Source organism: Leuciscus leuciscus (assembly GCF_965113295.1).
Source record: "Leuciscus leuciscus genome assembly, chromosome: 16".
NCBI classification, from domain to species: Eukaryota; Metazoa; Chordata; class Actinopteri; order Cypriniformes; family Leuciscidae; genus Leuciscus; species Leuciscus leuciscus.
Genome location: NC_138740.1, coordinates 17,298,295 through 17,313,450, shown reverse-complemented (window position 1 = coordinate 17,313,450; position 15,156 = coordinate 17,298,295). Strand labels below are relative to the sequence as shown.

The following is a 15,156-nucleotide window of genomic DNA, read 5'->3' as shown; positions in this document are numbered from 1 at the left end:
AAGTACTTACATGTAAGTATAAGGAAACAATATGTAAAGTTTGTAACAACCAGGATAATTATTTATACTGTAAGACATTATTTATACTGTAAGTATTATAGAACTATGGGGTACTTATTCTACTATTATGAAACAACAATCTTACATTTGGAAACAATTTAGTGAGAACATACACTGCGTAGCTTTTTGTAATAATGGTGTACCAATACATACTGTATAGGCAAGTAAAGCTATAACTATTGCATTTTTTTTTTAATACTGGTAAATATACTCTTGTTCCATGTAGTTACAGGGTAAGTGTGACATTGCAGGCTGTAAATTAAAGTAGTGCTTGTTACCCTCTTGTTCCATAGTAACAGGGTAAGTACAATAAAAATACATATACACAATCTAATATCACTGACTCGGAAACCTTTATTTGAAAAGCAACTTATTACAGTTGGTCTGAAGCGATAGTTTACAGTCTAAAAAGTTAAAAATATTGTAAATTTTTTTACCAACTTTTAGGAACACATGAGCTTGCATGATATGTATTCCCAGAGATGTATTTTTTTTTTCTAAAAACCTTAATCTGTGTTAATCTGAAGAAGAAAAGTCGTATACATCTTGGATGGCATGAGGGTAAAAGATGAGTAAATGGTGAGGACGTATTTCTGGGAGTACTGCATTTTCTTTTAATACATAATACAGAATAGCAAGAGACATGATTTCTTTTTCAGATTAATCAGTGGAAAGAAAGAAAAAGAAGAGGAACAAAAGGAAGAAGCCAAGCAAGAGAAAAACGGGGGGACAAAACATGCTACTTTCTGTCAAGACTTAAGCATTTGAAATGAATTGTTGATTTAAAAAAGCAGTTTTAAACGAAAGAAGTGTTGTAAATCTGTTTTACAAAAAAGTTGTTTTTCAAATAAAGTTTTCCGAGTCAGTGAAATGAGATTGTGTGTATGTATTTTTATTGTACTTACCCTGTAACTACATGGAACAAGAGGGTAACAAGAACCACTTTAATTTACAGCCCGCAATGACACACTTACCCTGTAACTACATGGATCAAGATGGTAACAAGCACTACATGAAACAAAAAAACAATATAAAAGGGAATTTTGCATTACAGGGCCTCTTTAAAAAACACCTTAGAATGCCCATATTTTTTGCACTGTTTGCAAATTACCATAATTATCATAACAAGCATGCATATATTTTCACATGAGCGGCTTGAATGTAGTTCAGCACTATAAAAAAAATCCTATTTTTATAAAAAAATAAAAAGAAACAGGCGCAGCGGTCTGTTCCGTCCTTTTGTACTTGGAGTGGATTGCACTCTCTCTAGTTTTCAAAGTCACAGCCTCCCTTCTGACACAGAAAACACACACACATACACGCACACACACGATTACACAAACAAGTAAACAAAAAACTGCATACTCTTCATTGAATGAACTAAATATGCTACAAAAGCTATTTGGTCAAGAGCTGTGAGTGATCCTCTGAGTGCTGATGAAAACTATTCCATATCAAACACACAATGTTGTTTTGCATTATCAAAAACAATCATCAGTTCAAACTACTCAAGCTGATTTTACAGATATGAAGCAGACAATAACTAATTTTAACAGAACAAGTTTCATCAACGACAAAAATTGTTCACATACTGTGTCTTTCTGCAACATTCGTAATATCTTCACCAAATTTGGCTCAGATCATATTTTTATACCAGACTGATTAAAAGTTATCAAAAGCGTTTTGGGGGTGTTCATGATTATTGATCATGATTATTTTGTGGAGAAAAAGTATGGGCTAAATCATTTTCACAGTAGCACTTTTACAATATTATTGATATTCTCATTTTCATCCAGAGAAAATGGCATTTTATAATGGATTTTTTTTATTTTTATAATTAATTTACTTTAGATTAACTTTCTTTCTGTACCAAAACTTTACAAACTTTTGTCTTATTTCTTTGGTTTGTAAACCATATACTAAAGGATTTAGTCCTGGTGGTACAATGTGAAACATTATAGTAGCTAATTTCCTGCTGTCAGAGTATTCTGGAAAACGATGAAGAAAAACCACAGTGGCACAAGAAACAAACATGATGATATAAACAGCTATATGAGTACTACATGTTTTTATGGCTTTGCTGTTGAGTGCTTTGTTTTTGCTGGTTATGCATACAGAAGCAATCTTGGTATATGTTATAAACACTGACCCAAGTGAGAAGATAAAGATAATCACAGTATAAATTATTCCAAACACATTATTTATGACCACATTTTCACAGGACAGTTTAAACAGTGAGGCATTGTCACAGAAAGGGTTTTCAATTTTAGATCTGCAGCGAGACAGGCGTATAGTGAGACCTAACATAATAGATACCATGAATACTGACAGCCCCCAGGCTGATGCTGATAGTTTAATAACCATTTTATTGGTCATTATAGTCGTGTATTGCAATGGATTACATATAGCCACATATCTGTCAAAGGCCATGATCATCAGCACATAGTGGCATGCTGCTGCAAATATGTGCCCAAAATATGCTTGAACAACACACTCCACATATGTAATGTAACGCTCTGAGGCTTCCCTTAAAATGTCCTGCAATAAGCGTGGCAACATGACAGAGGTCCCTAGTATATCATTCACTGGAAGGTTACAGAACAGAAAATGCATAGGATGATGTAGATTCTTCTCAGTTGAGATCAGGATTATAAGTGTAATGTTACATCCCATTGTGAATATATAAACCAAGAGAATCAGGATGAAAATAGGATAGGAAGACTGAGGTGTAACTTTCAGTCCCTCCACAAGGAGAATGCTGTTTGTGAATGTCAGGTTGTCCATTGGCTGCTCAAAACCTGCAAATAGCATCACACAGACCTGTCATCGTCATTAATAGCATAAAATTGCTACATTGTACAATGATGAATATACAAAAAAGAATACAAAAATAAATAAATAAATATGTTGTTGTAAACAGTAAAATCTAATTATAACATATTTCCATATGTAAGTCTATATATTATTTGTAAATCACATTACTTGCTGAATAAATTAATACCAAGATAGTTGATTATTTTTACAGATTGCTTCAGGTTGTCAAGTTAACTAATTAATTAGCAGTCAGTTCAGTATTTAGGGTTACATGAATAATGACTTACTTTTTTCTGAAGAATACTTACGAGCCTTTGCCTTTAAATATGTGGTTCAATGTGACACTGTCATCATCCAAGAGTTACATGACCAACTGGTTGCCATGAACACAGCCACTGAAACTGTGATGATATTGTTATGTTGAAATGGCCTTGCTCTAGTTACCTGTAGGGGGCGTGTTTTTTGGCAACACATGAACACATGTAATGAAGCATGCATTTGTAATGCAAGGATATTCTTAATGCATTATAATACATGCATAATGCCTTTAATAATGCCTTACATCTGATAAATAATCATAACCAGGGACGTGCACAGGAATTTTGAGGGGCAGTTGCTCTGACCTGAAATGTCACAGTTCATGAATTCACGACTCTTTCTCTCTCCATGTGTTTGTGTGTGGGTGTGGCCGCTGATCACTACTGATTTGATAATCGGTGCCAGCTGCAACCGATCAGGCGTGCCTAATTATATTAATTGCCATTCGCCTTGTGTTTGTTAGATCGTTGTGGATGTTCCTGGTGTTGTGTCTTGTCTCCTGGCTATTCTGAGTTATCTGTGTTTCGATTTTGGATTATTGGAGCTTCCTTAGTTTCATGCCTGGGTTTGTGTGGATCTGATCGCTCCTTGACCTTCCACGGAGGATCGGGTTGCCCATTCTATGTCCCTGCACTACCTATAGAGACTTATACCTGTACCTTCTACATCTGACCTGTTTCTTCTCGCTCTCTATTTTGAGTTAAATAAACTCCATTGTTTACTCGCAATTTAATCTTCTTCTAACTTCAGCGTGACACTTGATTTCCAATAGAAAGGCAGTCCTCCCATCTCATTGGGTTTCCCATAATGAACTACACTTTATATAAGCCATTACCTGGACTCATGGTCTCATTATTTCCACCTGTATGTCATTACCCTTGTTAACTCTGTCTATTCAAGCCCTGTTTATTCAGTAATTCTGAGTTGCACGAACCAATGGATGTGCAGCAGAGCTACAGGAACCTATGGAGCTGAAGCCGGCCGAAATGGGTGGGGCTACTCGCCCCCTACTCGGCGCTCATTTGCACTTCAGCCTCCACAGCCCTCCCCACTATTGACGGCGCTCAGGAAAAGGGCTATAAGAAAATGCCTTGGGCAACTTACTTGGTCCTGACTCCTGTGAAAATAAATTTGTTTTCCCAATGCGTCTAGCAACGCAGTACTCGTTCCTGTTACGTTAGTAACCGATTATGTTTTTGCCTATTCATATCATTTATTGTAATTGATTTTTTTTTAAAGAACTGAGTCCTGGTGTCCACTACAGTGGACATAGCATAACATGTATATAATATAACAAAATATATAATATTAAATATATATTTTCAAAAAAACTAAATAAATTCTGGGTGTCAGGAGGATAAATAGCAGTTTTTTCTTTAAATTAAGCAATAGATACAACATACATCTGACACATTAATAAGGTAGAGCTTGGTATTGTTGTCATTTATTCATGTCATTTATTCTGCATTTAAAGGTAAATAAGGCAGCCAATGGTCAATATCTTTAAAAGGAAATGCAACATAATGCATGGTTTTTATGGAACTGTAAGAATGATTGTCTGACCCTTGACCTTGTGAACGTTTCAAATACGCTACAACATGTCAATTGTGAATTCAAGCAACTTTTACTTCAGTGGATTTTTTTCCCTTCAGACACTTAACTCCAGAATTCCATGTGGTGATGGTTATGTATTCTCTCATTAAGCATGTAATGAACAAAATAATGAAAATCAAAGTGATAGATATTTAATATAGTAATATATTTAAAATATATATTCATACATATTATTAATGCAAAATAGTTTCATACGGTAAGAAATATTGATTGCTGGTGGATTCACAGTTTTGTAATCTTCAGTCTTATTTATTAGGTTTGTAAACCACATATAATTGGATTTAGTCCTGGTGGTACAATGTGGAACATTATTCTAGCTAGGTTCCTGTTTTCAGAGAATTCAGCAAATGATGGAGAATATCATGATGGCACAAGAAACAAACATTGTTAAATAAACAGCTATGTGACTGCTACACGTTTTTATGGCTTTACTGTTGAGTGCTTTGTTTTTGCTGATTATACATACAGCAACAATTCTGACATGTTATAAACATTAATGTCACTGATAAACAATTCCAAATATGTTATTAATAGACACATTTTCACAGGACAATTTATAAAGTAAGGCATTGCCACAGAAAGGGTTTTCAATTTTAGATCTGCAGCGAGACAGGCGTACAGTGAGACATAGCATAATATCAGGGAGACAATTATAACTATGCAACCATCTACTACAGTATCGCATCAGGCAGTGCATTGTAGTCTCCCTGAGGAAAAATTCGATTCATTCATTGCTATAGGAGAGGAAGAATTTTCTAAACTCGTTAAATCATCTAAATCGACATTCTAATTATTGGACAAAAAACGTCCACACGTAATAACCTAGAATACTGTCTAACACTTGATGGCTGCTCTGTCAAGTCCTCGTCGTCGGTTAGGAACCTGGGTGTGCTCTTTGATACCAATCTTTAATTTGAAAGTCACGTGTCTAGTATCTGTAAAACCACATTTTTCATCTTAAAAATAAGCTTTGCTTCTTCTCAGTGCATTTCATTTTTTCTTACCGTAATTCTCAAGCGCTTTAAAGACAGAACAGTCCCTGAAGATGAAAAGATGATTATCATGTTTGCAAGGTGCCCTTATATACTTCCAGATCACACGTTAATGATTCATGGGCTATCGCTGGTCAATAGGATTACCGTGATTTGATTGTGATTTCAGACACCTGTCACGCCTGAGGCGTTCCCCTTAGCATCAATCGAGGCAGTGCGAGTTCCCTTTCGAAAGAGAACTTTGTAGGAAAGTGGCCCTCCAGGAGCAGGATTGGACACCCTTGGCCTAGGAGGAATTCGGAAAATTGTTTTTTAAGATAAAAAATATAGATGGAAATGAATACATTCTATATGACTTGACTTTAGGAGAATAAAGAATTTTGTTTCAAACCATTACAGAGCCACCTAGTGTTGAACGGCTGTGTGCCTATGTAGCTGTGCACATTTGGGACCATCCTGCAATGTTTGGAATCTTTACGATTTATGTTCTCTGATACCCATACTCTTTTAAGATAGAGAAATAAAGAAGAAGAAATTAATCAGTACAAGCAAAATAGGATTCCAGCTCCTTCGGTGCTTTGATCCCTTAACATTTTTATATCACATTACAGTACAAGCAAACCTGATTAGTAGCCACCAATCACAGCAAAAAAAGAATTGATTTACACTATTGGGGAAAGACGACAATACAGTTTTTGTGTGACACACATATAAAATGGTTAAGCCAACTCTTCTGAAACACATGATGGTTTTACTTTTGAATCTCATGATTACCAAGTTAAAGGGAATGTAACAGTAGTGTGCCACTATACAGTATATTAAACTGAAGTGACAACTTTTTATCTATTAGTCATCTTGGTAAGTATACATATATGAGTGGGGTAAACAATTCAGTGGTGAATATATTTTTTTTTATTTTTCATGGTCTCCTACATAAACCATCAGGGGGGTCTGCGCTTGCGCCCCTTATACAAGCTGGCTCGCTAGATCCTCCTATGGGCCCAGGGCAAGCTTCTTTCATTGAGGCCGATTTGTATCCCAGGGTATCTAAATCAGGGAGCAGACATCCTGTCAAGGCAGGGGCCGAGGCCCGGGGAATGGAGACTCCACCCCAAGGTGATGGAGCTCCTGTGGATGAATTTCGGTCATGCCGAGGTAGACCTATTTGCTTCCAAGGAGACGTCACACTGTCCACTGTGGTTCTCCCTAAGCCATCCAGCCCCCCTGGTAGCCCCGTTCTGGCCGGCCCAAGTGTGGTTCGCGGACCTAGCATCTCTCCTCGACGGCTCTCCTCTGGAGATTCAGATCAGGAGGGATCTACTCTCTCAGGCGAGCGGGTTTATCCTTCACCCCCGCCCAGAGCTGTGGAAACTGTGGGCTTGGCCTCTGAGGGGGCCCAGCTCATAAGTTCTGGTCTCTCAACTGAGGTTGTTGAGACCATCCTCCACTCCAGAGCTCCGTCCACGAGGAAGTTATATGCCTTGAATTGGAGATTGTTAACTTCTTGGTGCAGAGAGCACCAGTTGGACCCAGTTAACTGCCCGGTGGGTGCAGAGTTCCTGCAGGAACGCTTCTCCGCAGGGCTATCCCCCTCCACACTGAAGGTGTACGTGGCGGCACTAGCGGCTTACCTCGTCCTTTGAGTGGAGTGTCTTTGGGGACACACCCGCTTATAACACGCTTCCTTCGTGGCACTTTGAGGCTGAGGCCAGCAGTTCGCATGAGGGTGCCGACATAGGACCTGGCCGTCGTATTAGAAGGCCTCTCCCTAGCTCCATTCGAGCCCATTGAAGAGGTTTCCGAGAAATGTATTACTCTCAAGACTATCTTCCTTCTTGCTATTTCGTCTATCAAAAGAATTGGAGACATTCAAGCACTCTCCGTTTCTTCCTCATGCTTGGAATTCTCGCCCGGCGTGGTAAAGGCCTTTCTCCATCCTAGACCGGGCTATGTTCCTAAGGTCCCACCTAATATTATTAAACCTATTGTACTGCAACTTAACCTGCTCTGCCCAGTTAGGGCATTAGATGCTTACGTCCACAGAGCTGCCCTGTGAAGGAAGTCCGAACAGTTGTTTGTTTGCTTTGGGTCACCCAGGAAAGGGTGTCCTGCATCTAAGCAGAGGATGAGCAAGTGGGTGGTTGAGGCTATCTCACTTGCTTATGAGTCGGCTGGTCAGCCTTCACTTTTGGCTGTACGAGCTCACTCGACTAGGAGTATGCCTGCTTCCAAAGCTTTATTGTCAGGAGTTTCACTTCATGACGTTTGTGATGCGGCAGGCTGGTCCTCACCGCACACAATCGTCAGATTCTTTGATCTTGACCTCAGCTCCACTTCAGGGGCGCAGGTGCTTTCGTCCGAATGTGCGCGCTGATTTCACACGGATGGGCATTTGCTCTTATGGCGACATGGGTAATAGCGTTCCCGCAGCTTTTCGACGCAGCTCGAGTTCCCTTGAAAGGGAACGTCTCGGTTACGTATGTAACCCTGAAGAGGGAACGAGATGCTGCGTCGCCCTGCCATCCTCCCGGCATGCCCGTGATCGACTTGCTTCGGCCTATCAGAAGCTAGCGCGGTCTGTTTTCAGGTGTGCTTTATAGTTTCCTGGTCTATGACGTCACCCGTCTATGACGTCTCGTCACACAACTGGACTGATTATACACATGCTTCACGACGCAATCATGCAGGGGCGTTCCCACAGCATCTCTACACAGCTTGATTTTACCTCTTCAGGGAACCAGGGTTACATACGTAACCTGAGACGTTTTCCTCGTTTACATGCAAACCAGTAACAACACAAAAGTAAACCGCGGCGTTTACATGACTTTATTAATAAATCAGGCCATGCCCCTGTGTGATGACAAAACAATAATTTGTGTATTCGGCTCACATTTGTTATGTCGGTTGTGATGTTAAATAAAGCTTGCAACATGTCAGCAGGAAACTTACTGCTCGTATATCCTCTTATGCAGTTAAAGATGCATCATTTTGACTGAACCACTTTTACTTCTGCTGCATAGCTTTATAATTTTCTGGGTCATGAAAGAGTCTGCATTTTTGATATAGCCTATTTCCTTCTTCCTTTCTTGCAAAACGCTCGCTCTGTCTGCATGTGTTTAGTTCTGCACTAAGGATGCGTTTCTGTCACATTTCACACATGCACACTTCAATAAACCAACAGAAAGCAGGTTAATGCATTTACATGCCGCGCAAAATCGGAGTAGGAGGCAAAAAACCTGTGTCGACTGGTTTATGCTTAAGCCGTTTATGACCTTACTCTGATAAAAGAAAACAAGTTTCCGCGTTTACATGACCACGTGCGTTGTCAGCTCAAGATAAATCGGATGTTTTTAAATAATAAATAAATCTATCTATCTATCTATCTATCTATCTATCTATCTATCTATCTTCTTTTTTTACAGTTTCAGAATCTATTCATAAGAGACAGACTGAAAATAGATGGAAAAACGTATTTTAAAGAAAATAGCTGTCATAGATAAATTATTATTCATTTTTTTAAATGTTAGATTGTAATCAGTTATATAAACTGTGCTAGATCATTATTTTTAGTTTAAGTTCATAAGAAAAAAAATCACGGTAACACTTTCTAAGACCATGCTTATAATGAATTATTGCTCCATTTATACTTATTTATAAGTAAGTATTACTATTTTATAAATACATTTATAAAGACTCAATTAAGACCTGCATTATAAGAACAGTTATAGTTACATTTATATTATTTTTTATAATTACTTATAAGTCATGCTTTTTAAATGTGCAATTAATCCATTCTACACTGATAAGTATTAATCAGTCAGTCGTATGGTTCCATGAATGTGTTTATAAAGATGCAACCTGCATTGCTTTAATGCAATTATATTATAGTTACAATGACTTTTTAGTAAATAAAAACTTGTGAGTGATAATACAGTTACTACCCTCTATAAATTCATCATTGATGGCTTTAAGTAAAGTTAAAACATAGGATGCAATTTTCCTAAAGCAAATGTTAAGAAATCATGAAGATTTGCTCATTAAATATAAGTTGTTGGAAGTGGCCAGCATTAGCAAGCAAGACACAGAAAGACCAAAAGATGCACTGCCCAGCTGGGTTAGACAGACAGACAGACAGACTTAGAGAGAGATGCACATCAACTTAACTTTCCTGTTCTTTGCTGACATCAAACTTGGAGAGAAAAGTCTACCTGATAGCTGCTGCCGCAATCCACTCTCATTGTGTTTTTTCTCTCTCTTTTCGTGACCAGAAGGATAGTTCCAGCCCATGATCCTGCTCCAGAGTCCGCTCCAGCCAATGAGCCTGCTCCACAGTACGCTCCAGCCCCAGAGTCAAGCTCCCTTGTTAAGGCCACAGTGGCCATGCCAAGCTCCCTCATCATGGCCACAGTGATCAAGCCAAGCTCTCTCACGCCCTCCTTGGCTCCCTGTACTGCAGGCACCTCCCTGGCTCCTGTATTGCTGATGTTGCCCAAGAGGCTTCCTAGCCTGTCGGCACCGCCCTGCTCACCTGCCTGTGATCTACCACAACTCCAGGGTTCCCACCCTCCCTGGTGGGACTCTTTTTGTTCCGAGGTCGTGCCTTCTGGGAGGGGGAAGTAATGCCAGGCTTATGTTCTGTTTTGTCTCAGTTTTCATTGTGTTCAGTATCTGTTTGCCTGTTTTAGTTTGACCTAGTTTCCCAGCGTGTGTGCACTTCACTATAGCCACCATATCCGTGACACATGCGAGATGGTCATGACTATATGTTTGCAGAGTCTAAGAGTTTAGTTCACAGTAAATGCAGTCAACTTTATGCATGTACTGTGAGTTTAATATGCATTTGGGAAAACAACATATGGCAGATACACATTTTCACTTTAGCATAGTTTTCAATATTTGTGTGAACAGATTATCATACTCCCTATTATTTCATGCTTTCACACATTTCACATGGATTTGTAATAAGAATCATTTGTAAATCTGTTGTCACAGATGCTTAAAGCTCTTTCTGCAGTTTTCCATCAAAATAAAAGCTTAAAGGTTTAAGTCAAAAGTATCGTAATTTTACTAATGTAAATTAATATAATATCTATCAAGCAATGTTCACTTTTTACAGAGCATTTGTATTACAACAGTAACATTTTTGTCCTAGAAATATTATCATTATTATTTCTAATAATATTAATGTTGTTATTATATTATTACTATTCTATTATTATATAATCCCACTAAGAGCAGTTGGGCCTGAGGAAACTGTCACGTTTTGAGTTCTGTTCATGTCTATGTGTCTCAGTTAATCTTTAATCTGTTAATTATTTCAGTTTAGTTCTCCTTCATTCTCTCCCTGTTTGTTTCTATAGATACTGATTGAGTTAGCTCTTTTCAGGTATGTCTCATTAATTAGTCTTATTAGTTCCTGTTTGCTCTTGTTTTTAAACCCTGTGTTTCTTTCAATTCTGTCCTCGTTATGACTACGCTGGTTATGTCCATTTTCCAGAGAATCTCCAGTGTTTTTGTAAAATTTTGAGTTTGTTGAATAAGTTTAATAAAGAGAAGCTGCTGAATCTGCATCCTGACAACTTCCTTTGTACTGAAACCAGCGACCGTGACACTGAGAATATTCCTTTAGCATTTGTGTGAGGTGTGATAATGATACATACTCGATTAAGAAACTTCCTTTTAACTATTTATTCAGTAGATTTTCTAAATAAAAACAATGTACAATAAATTATGTTCAGTGCAATTTAGGTTATAAACATAAATCCTTTACTGTAATAAATATATTGTAACACCTTGCCATGTGAGGACACTGATTTAAAGTACTAAATACTAAGAAGTAAAGTACTTTGTTATAAAGAAGTTTCTAAAGACCAACTGACACCACTGCTTTGTATGTATTCCTAAAGGGAAGTTACTGACTTGACATTAAGTGCTGATACCAATGTATAACCATTTCATCACATAATAAATCAAGACGTTCCTTTTTCTCTGCACCAAAATTTTACAAACTTCTGTCTTATTTCTTTCGTTTGTAAACCATATACTAATGGATTTAATCCTGGTGGTACAATGTGAAACATTATACTAGCTAGTTTTCTGCTCTCAGCGTAGAGAGGGAAACGATGAAGAAAAATAAAAGTGGAGCCAGAAACAAACATGATTAAATAAACAGCTAAATGAGTGCTGCAGGTTTTTATGGCTTTGCTGTTGAGTGCTTTGTTTTTGCTGGTTATACATACAGTAGCAATCTTACCATATGTTATAAATAAAGACAATATTGAGAAAGAAAATAAAAACACAGTATAAAGGATTCCATACACATTATTAACAACAACACCATCCTCACAGGACAGTTTAAACAGTGAGGCATTGTCACAGAAAGGGTTTTCAATTTTAGATCTGCAGTGAGACAGGCGCACAGTGAGTCCTATCAAAATTGATACCATAAGTACTGACAGCCCCCAGGCTGATGCTGATAGTTTAATAACCATTTTATTGGTCATTATAGTCGTGTATCGCAATGGATTACATATAGCCACATATCTGTCAAAGGCCATGATTATAAGAACATAGTGGCATGCTGCTACAAAAATATGCACAAAATAGGCTTGAACTACACACTCCACATATGTGATATAGCGCTCTGAACTTTCTTTTAAAATGTCCTGCAATAAGCGTGGCAAAATGACAGTGGTCCCTAATATATCGTTCAGTGGCAAGTTACAGAACAGGAAATGCATAGGATGATGAAGATTCTTCTCTGTTGAGATCAGAATTACAAGTGCAATATTGGAAATCATTATAAAGATATAAACCAAAAGAAGCAGGATGAAAACAACATAAGTAGACTGAGGTGTAACTTGAAGTCCCTCTACTAGAAGAATGCTGTGTCTGAATGTCAGGTTGTCCATTGCTTGTTATACACAAAACCTACAAACAGAGTAACAGTCAGACATTTCATGGAAATATTGTTTATGAGCTTTAGGCAGCAAAATGCATATTACCCAGACACTTTGCATTCTACAACTCTTTTTGTGCTCATGTAAACTTGTACAGGTATATGACATTTTACGTACAGCGCTTGTTGTCTGAACAAGTTTCAAAGCGCACACTATTTTACATATAGGCCTACTAATAAGCACAAGCAATCAGAATTTTAGCAAACCATGGAAGCATTTTAATTTATTTCATAGAAGGAATTTAGAAACATGTTGTAATGTTTTTGAAATACTTGGAAGTTAACCAGTACTAGTTGAATATCTAATAAAGCTACACATACTTACTGCAGTTGGATTCTGTTATTATTAAGCTGATTTATTGCTGTAAAGATCTAATTTATATGTTGCTTGATAAAGTCACAGTCAACTCAGTTTTCAGTGTTACCCAAGTATAAACTTGCACTTCTCTGAATAAATGTTTATTGGCCGTTACCTTAATATGTAGCTCAAATGTGTTTCCATGATACTATCATCCCAGAGGGGAACACTTATTCGTATCACTTGTTGCCATGATCACAGCCATAATGATAATAAATAATGACATGATAAAGTTGTATGCATAGATTCCTAACCTTACATATTTTAAATTTTTTATTTGTTAGTCCTCAATGGCTTATACTAATCAATAGCTTCACAAGAAATGTACTGTATAACAAGTATTTGCAATACAAATAAAAAAAATTGCAATGCCAATAAAAAATAAAATAAAAAATAAAATAAAAAAGGAAATTAATTATTTTCTATTTTTGTCTTGTTTTATTTATTGTAGTAAATATCTTGGTTAACCAAAATACATTGATTTATTGACACTTTTTACTGAAATTTTTATGCCAGTTTGTTAACCTATACATTCAGTGTTACACTGTTAAAAATTATTAACAGTATATTGGAGTGTGTTTTACAAGAAAACACTGTTTCAGTCTTTCTACTTTTCTACATTTCATGATTAACGTGTTACTTTCTGTTTTTGGTAATAATTTGTGAAATGTTCTAGCAATTTCTGAGCTTAAAATTTGCTTCAGTAAATCATACACAATTTTTTTTGTGTAGGTGTTAATGGATTACAAATTAATTATTTACTGTAATCTTATTTTATTTAGCAAAAAGTAGACTGGTGTGAGTATAATCTGATTCTTATAATAAGATTTCAGTTGTTACATTTTGTCAGGATCAATGAAAGAGGATTTAGTAGCGAGTCTGAAAACAACAGTATTTATTAAAGGAGGTAATCAGAATAGATGGCATGGGTCAGATGAATGGAGGTGCCCAGGAACAGTCTCTCTTGGCAGCGCAGGAGAGTCGAATGGGCAACCCAATCCTCCGTAGACAACTAGGAAGAACGACCAGGAAGACAGAATCCGTAATCCAGACACGAAATACAGGGACCACTGAGACAACCAGAACCAGGACACGAACACCGGGAACTCCAAACGATCTGACAAACACAAGGCAGATGGCGAGCGCCTGAGCCTTAGTGCGTGCTTCCACCTGGAGGAGAGTCTCACGGGCTCTGCTCCACGTGTGGCGGCACCTCTGGACGAAGGCGTGAGCAGAGTGGACCGCGACTTTGGATTACAGACTAGGAAAAATAGGTGGCTGGGAACCTAAGCTACACTCAAACGGGGAGAGGCCTGTGGATGACACTGGTAACGAGTTATGTGCGTACTCAACCCATGAGAGTTGCTGGCTCCGGGAGGAAGGATTATTGGATACCAAACATCACAACACTCTCTCTAAGACTTGGTTGGCCCTCTCGGTTTGGCTATTGCTCTGCGGGTGAAATCCTGAAGACAAAATCGGTGACAAAATCGAGTGCTACATGGGACCAGGGTCTCGAAGGGACAGACAGTGGTTGGAGTAACCCATCCGGGGGTCGATTGGAAGTCTTACCACAAGCATAAACCGAACAGGCCAAAACAAAACTCTGAATGTCACAAGCCATTATCAGCCACCAGAATCGTTGCTGGTACGGTTTACTCCTGGATGACACGCCATGTTGGAACAATGACCTCACTGAATAACGTCGGACCGTAATTCCTCCGGCACAAACAAACGACTCGGTGGGCAACCGGACGGGGGCGTTACCCCTTCTAAGGCTGTGTGGACCTTCGACTCGATCTCCCATGTGAGTGTGGAGACAATGACGCCATTCCTCCAAAGCTAACTGGACTGCCAACAACTCTCTGTTACCAATGTCATAGTTGAGTTTGGCGGATGACAAGCGATGGGAAAAAAAAACGTGCAAGGGTGTATCTTGTCATCCGTGGAAGAGCGCTGGGAAAGAACTGCACCTACCCCCACCTCTGACGTGTCGACCTCCACCCGAAATGACGTGACAGATCAGGGGCTATCAGAATGGG

General features: G+C 38.2%; 2 protein-coding genes across 3 annotated transcripts; both read right to left on the bottom strand.

The window, feature by feature from the left end:
- Positions 1–1,902: 1,902 nt before the first annotated feature.
- On the bottom strand, positions 1,903–10,099 carry LOC309477473 (olfactory receptor 8G17-like; the record flags this gene model as incomplete). Of its 2 annotated transcripts, XM_082140736.1 has the most annotated exons (3): positions 10,007–10,099; positions 3,183–3,275; positions 1,903–2,858 (listed from the first exon to the last, which is right to left on the bottom strand). In XM_082140736.1, exon 3 carries the CDS (start codon positions 2,842–2,844, stop codon positions 1,903–1,905), a length of 942 nt encoding a protein of 313 aa, XP_081996862.1. In that variant the 5' UTR covers positions 2,845–2,858; positions 3,183–3,275; positions 10,007–10,099. The 2 variants fall into 2 exon arrangements, with proteins under 2 accessions (XP_081996862.1, XP_081996863.1); XM_082140737.1 differs by lacking the exon at positions 10,007–10,099 and having other exon boundaries at positions 3,183–3,325.
- Positions 10,100–11,767: 1,668 nt separating this feature from the next.
- On the bottom strand, positions 11,768–12,709 carry LOC309477475 (olfactory receptor 52N5-like; the record flags this gene model as incomplete). Its single annotated transcript, XM_082140741.1, has 1 exon — positions 11,768–12,709. The coding sequence occupies one exon, from the start codon at positions 12,707–12,709 to the stop codon at positions 11,768–11,770; it is 942 nt and encodes a 313-aa protein (XP_081996867.1).
- Between the last annotated feature and the right edge of the window lie 2,447 nt (positions 12,710–15,156).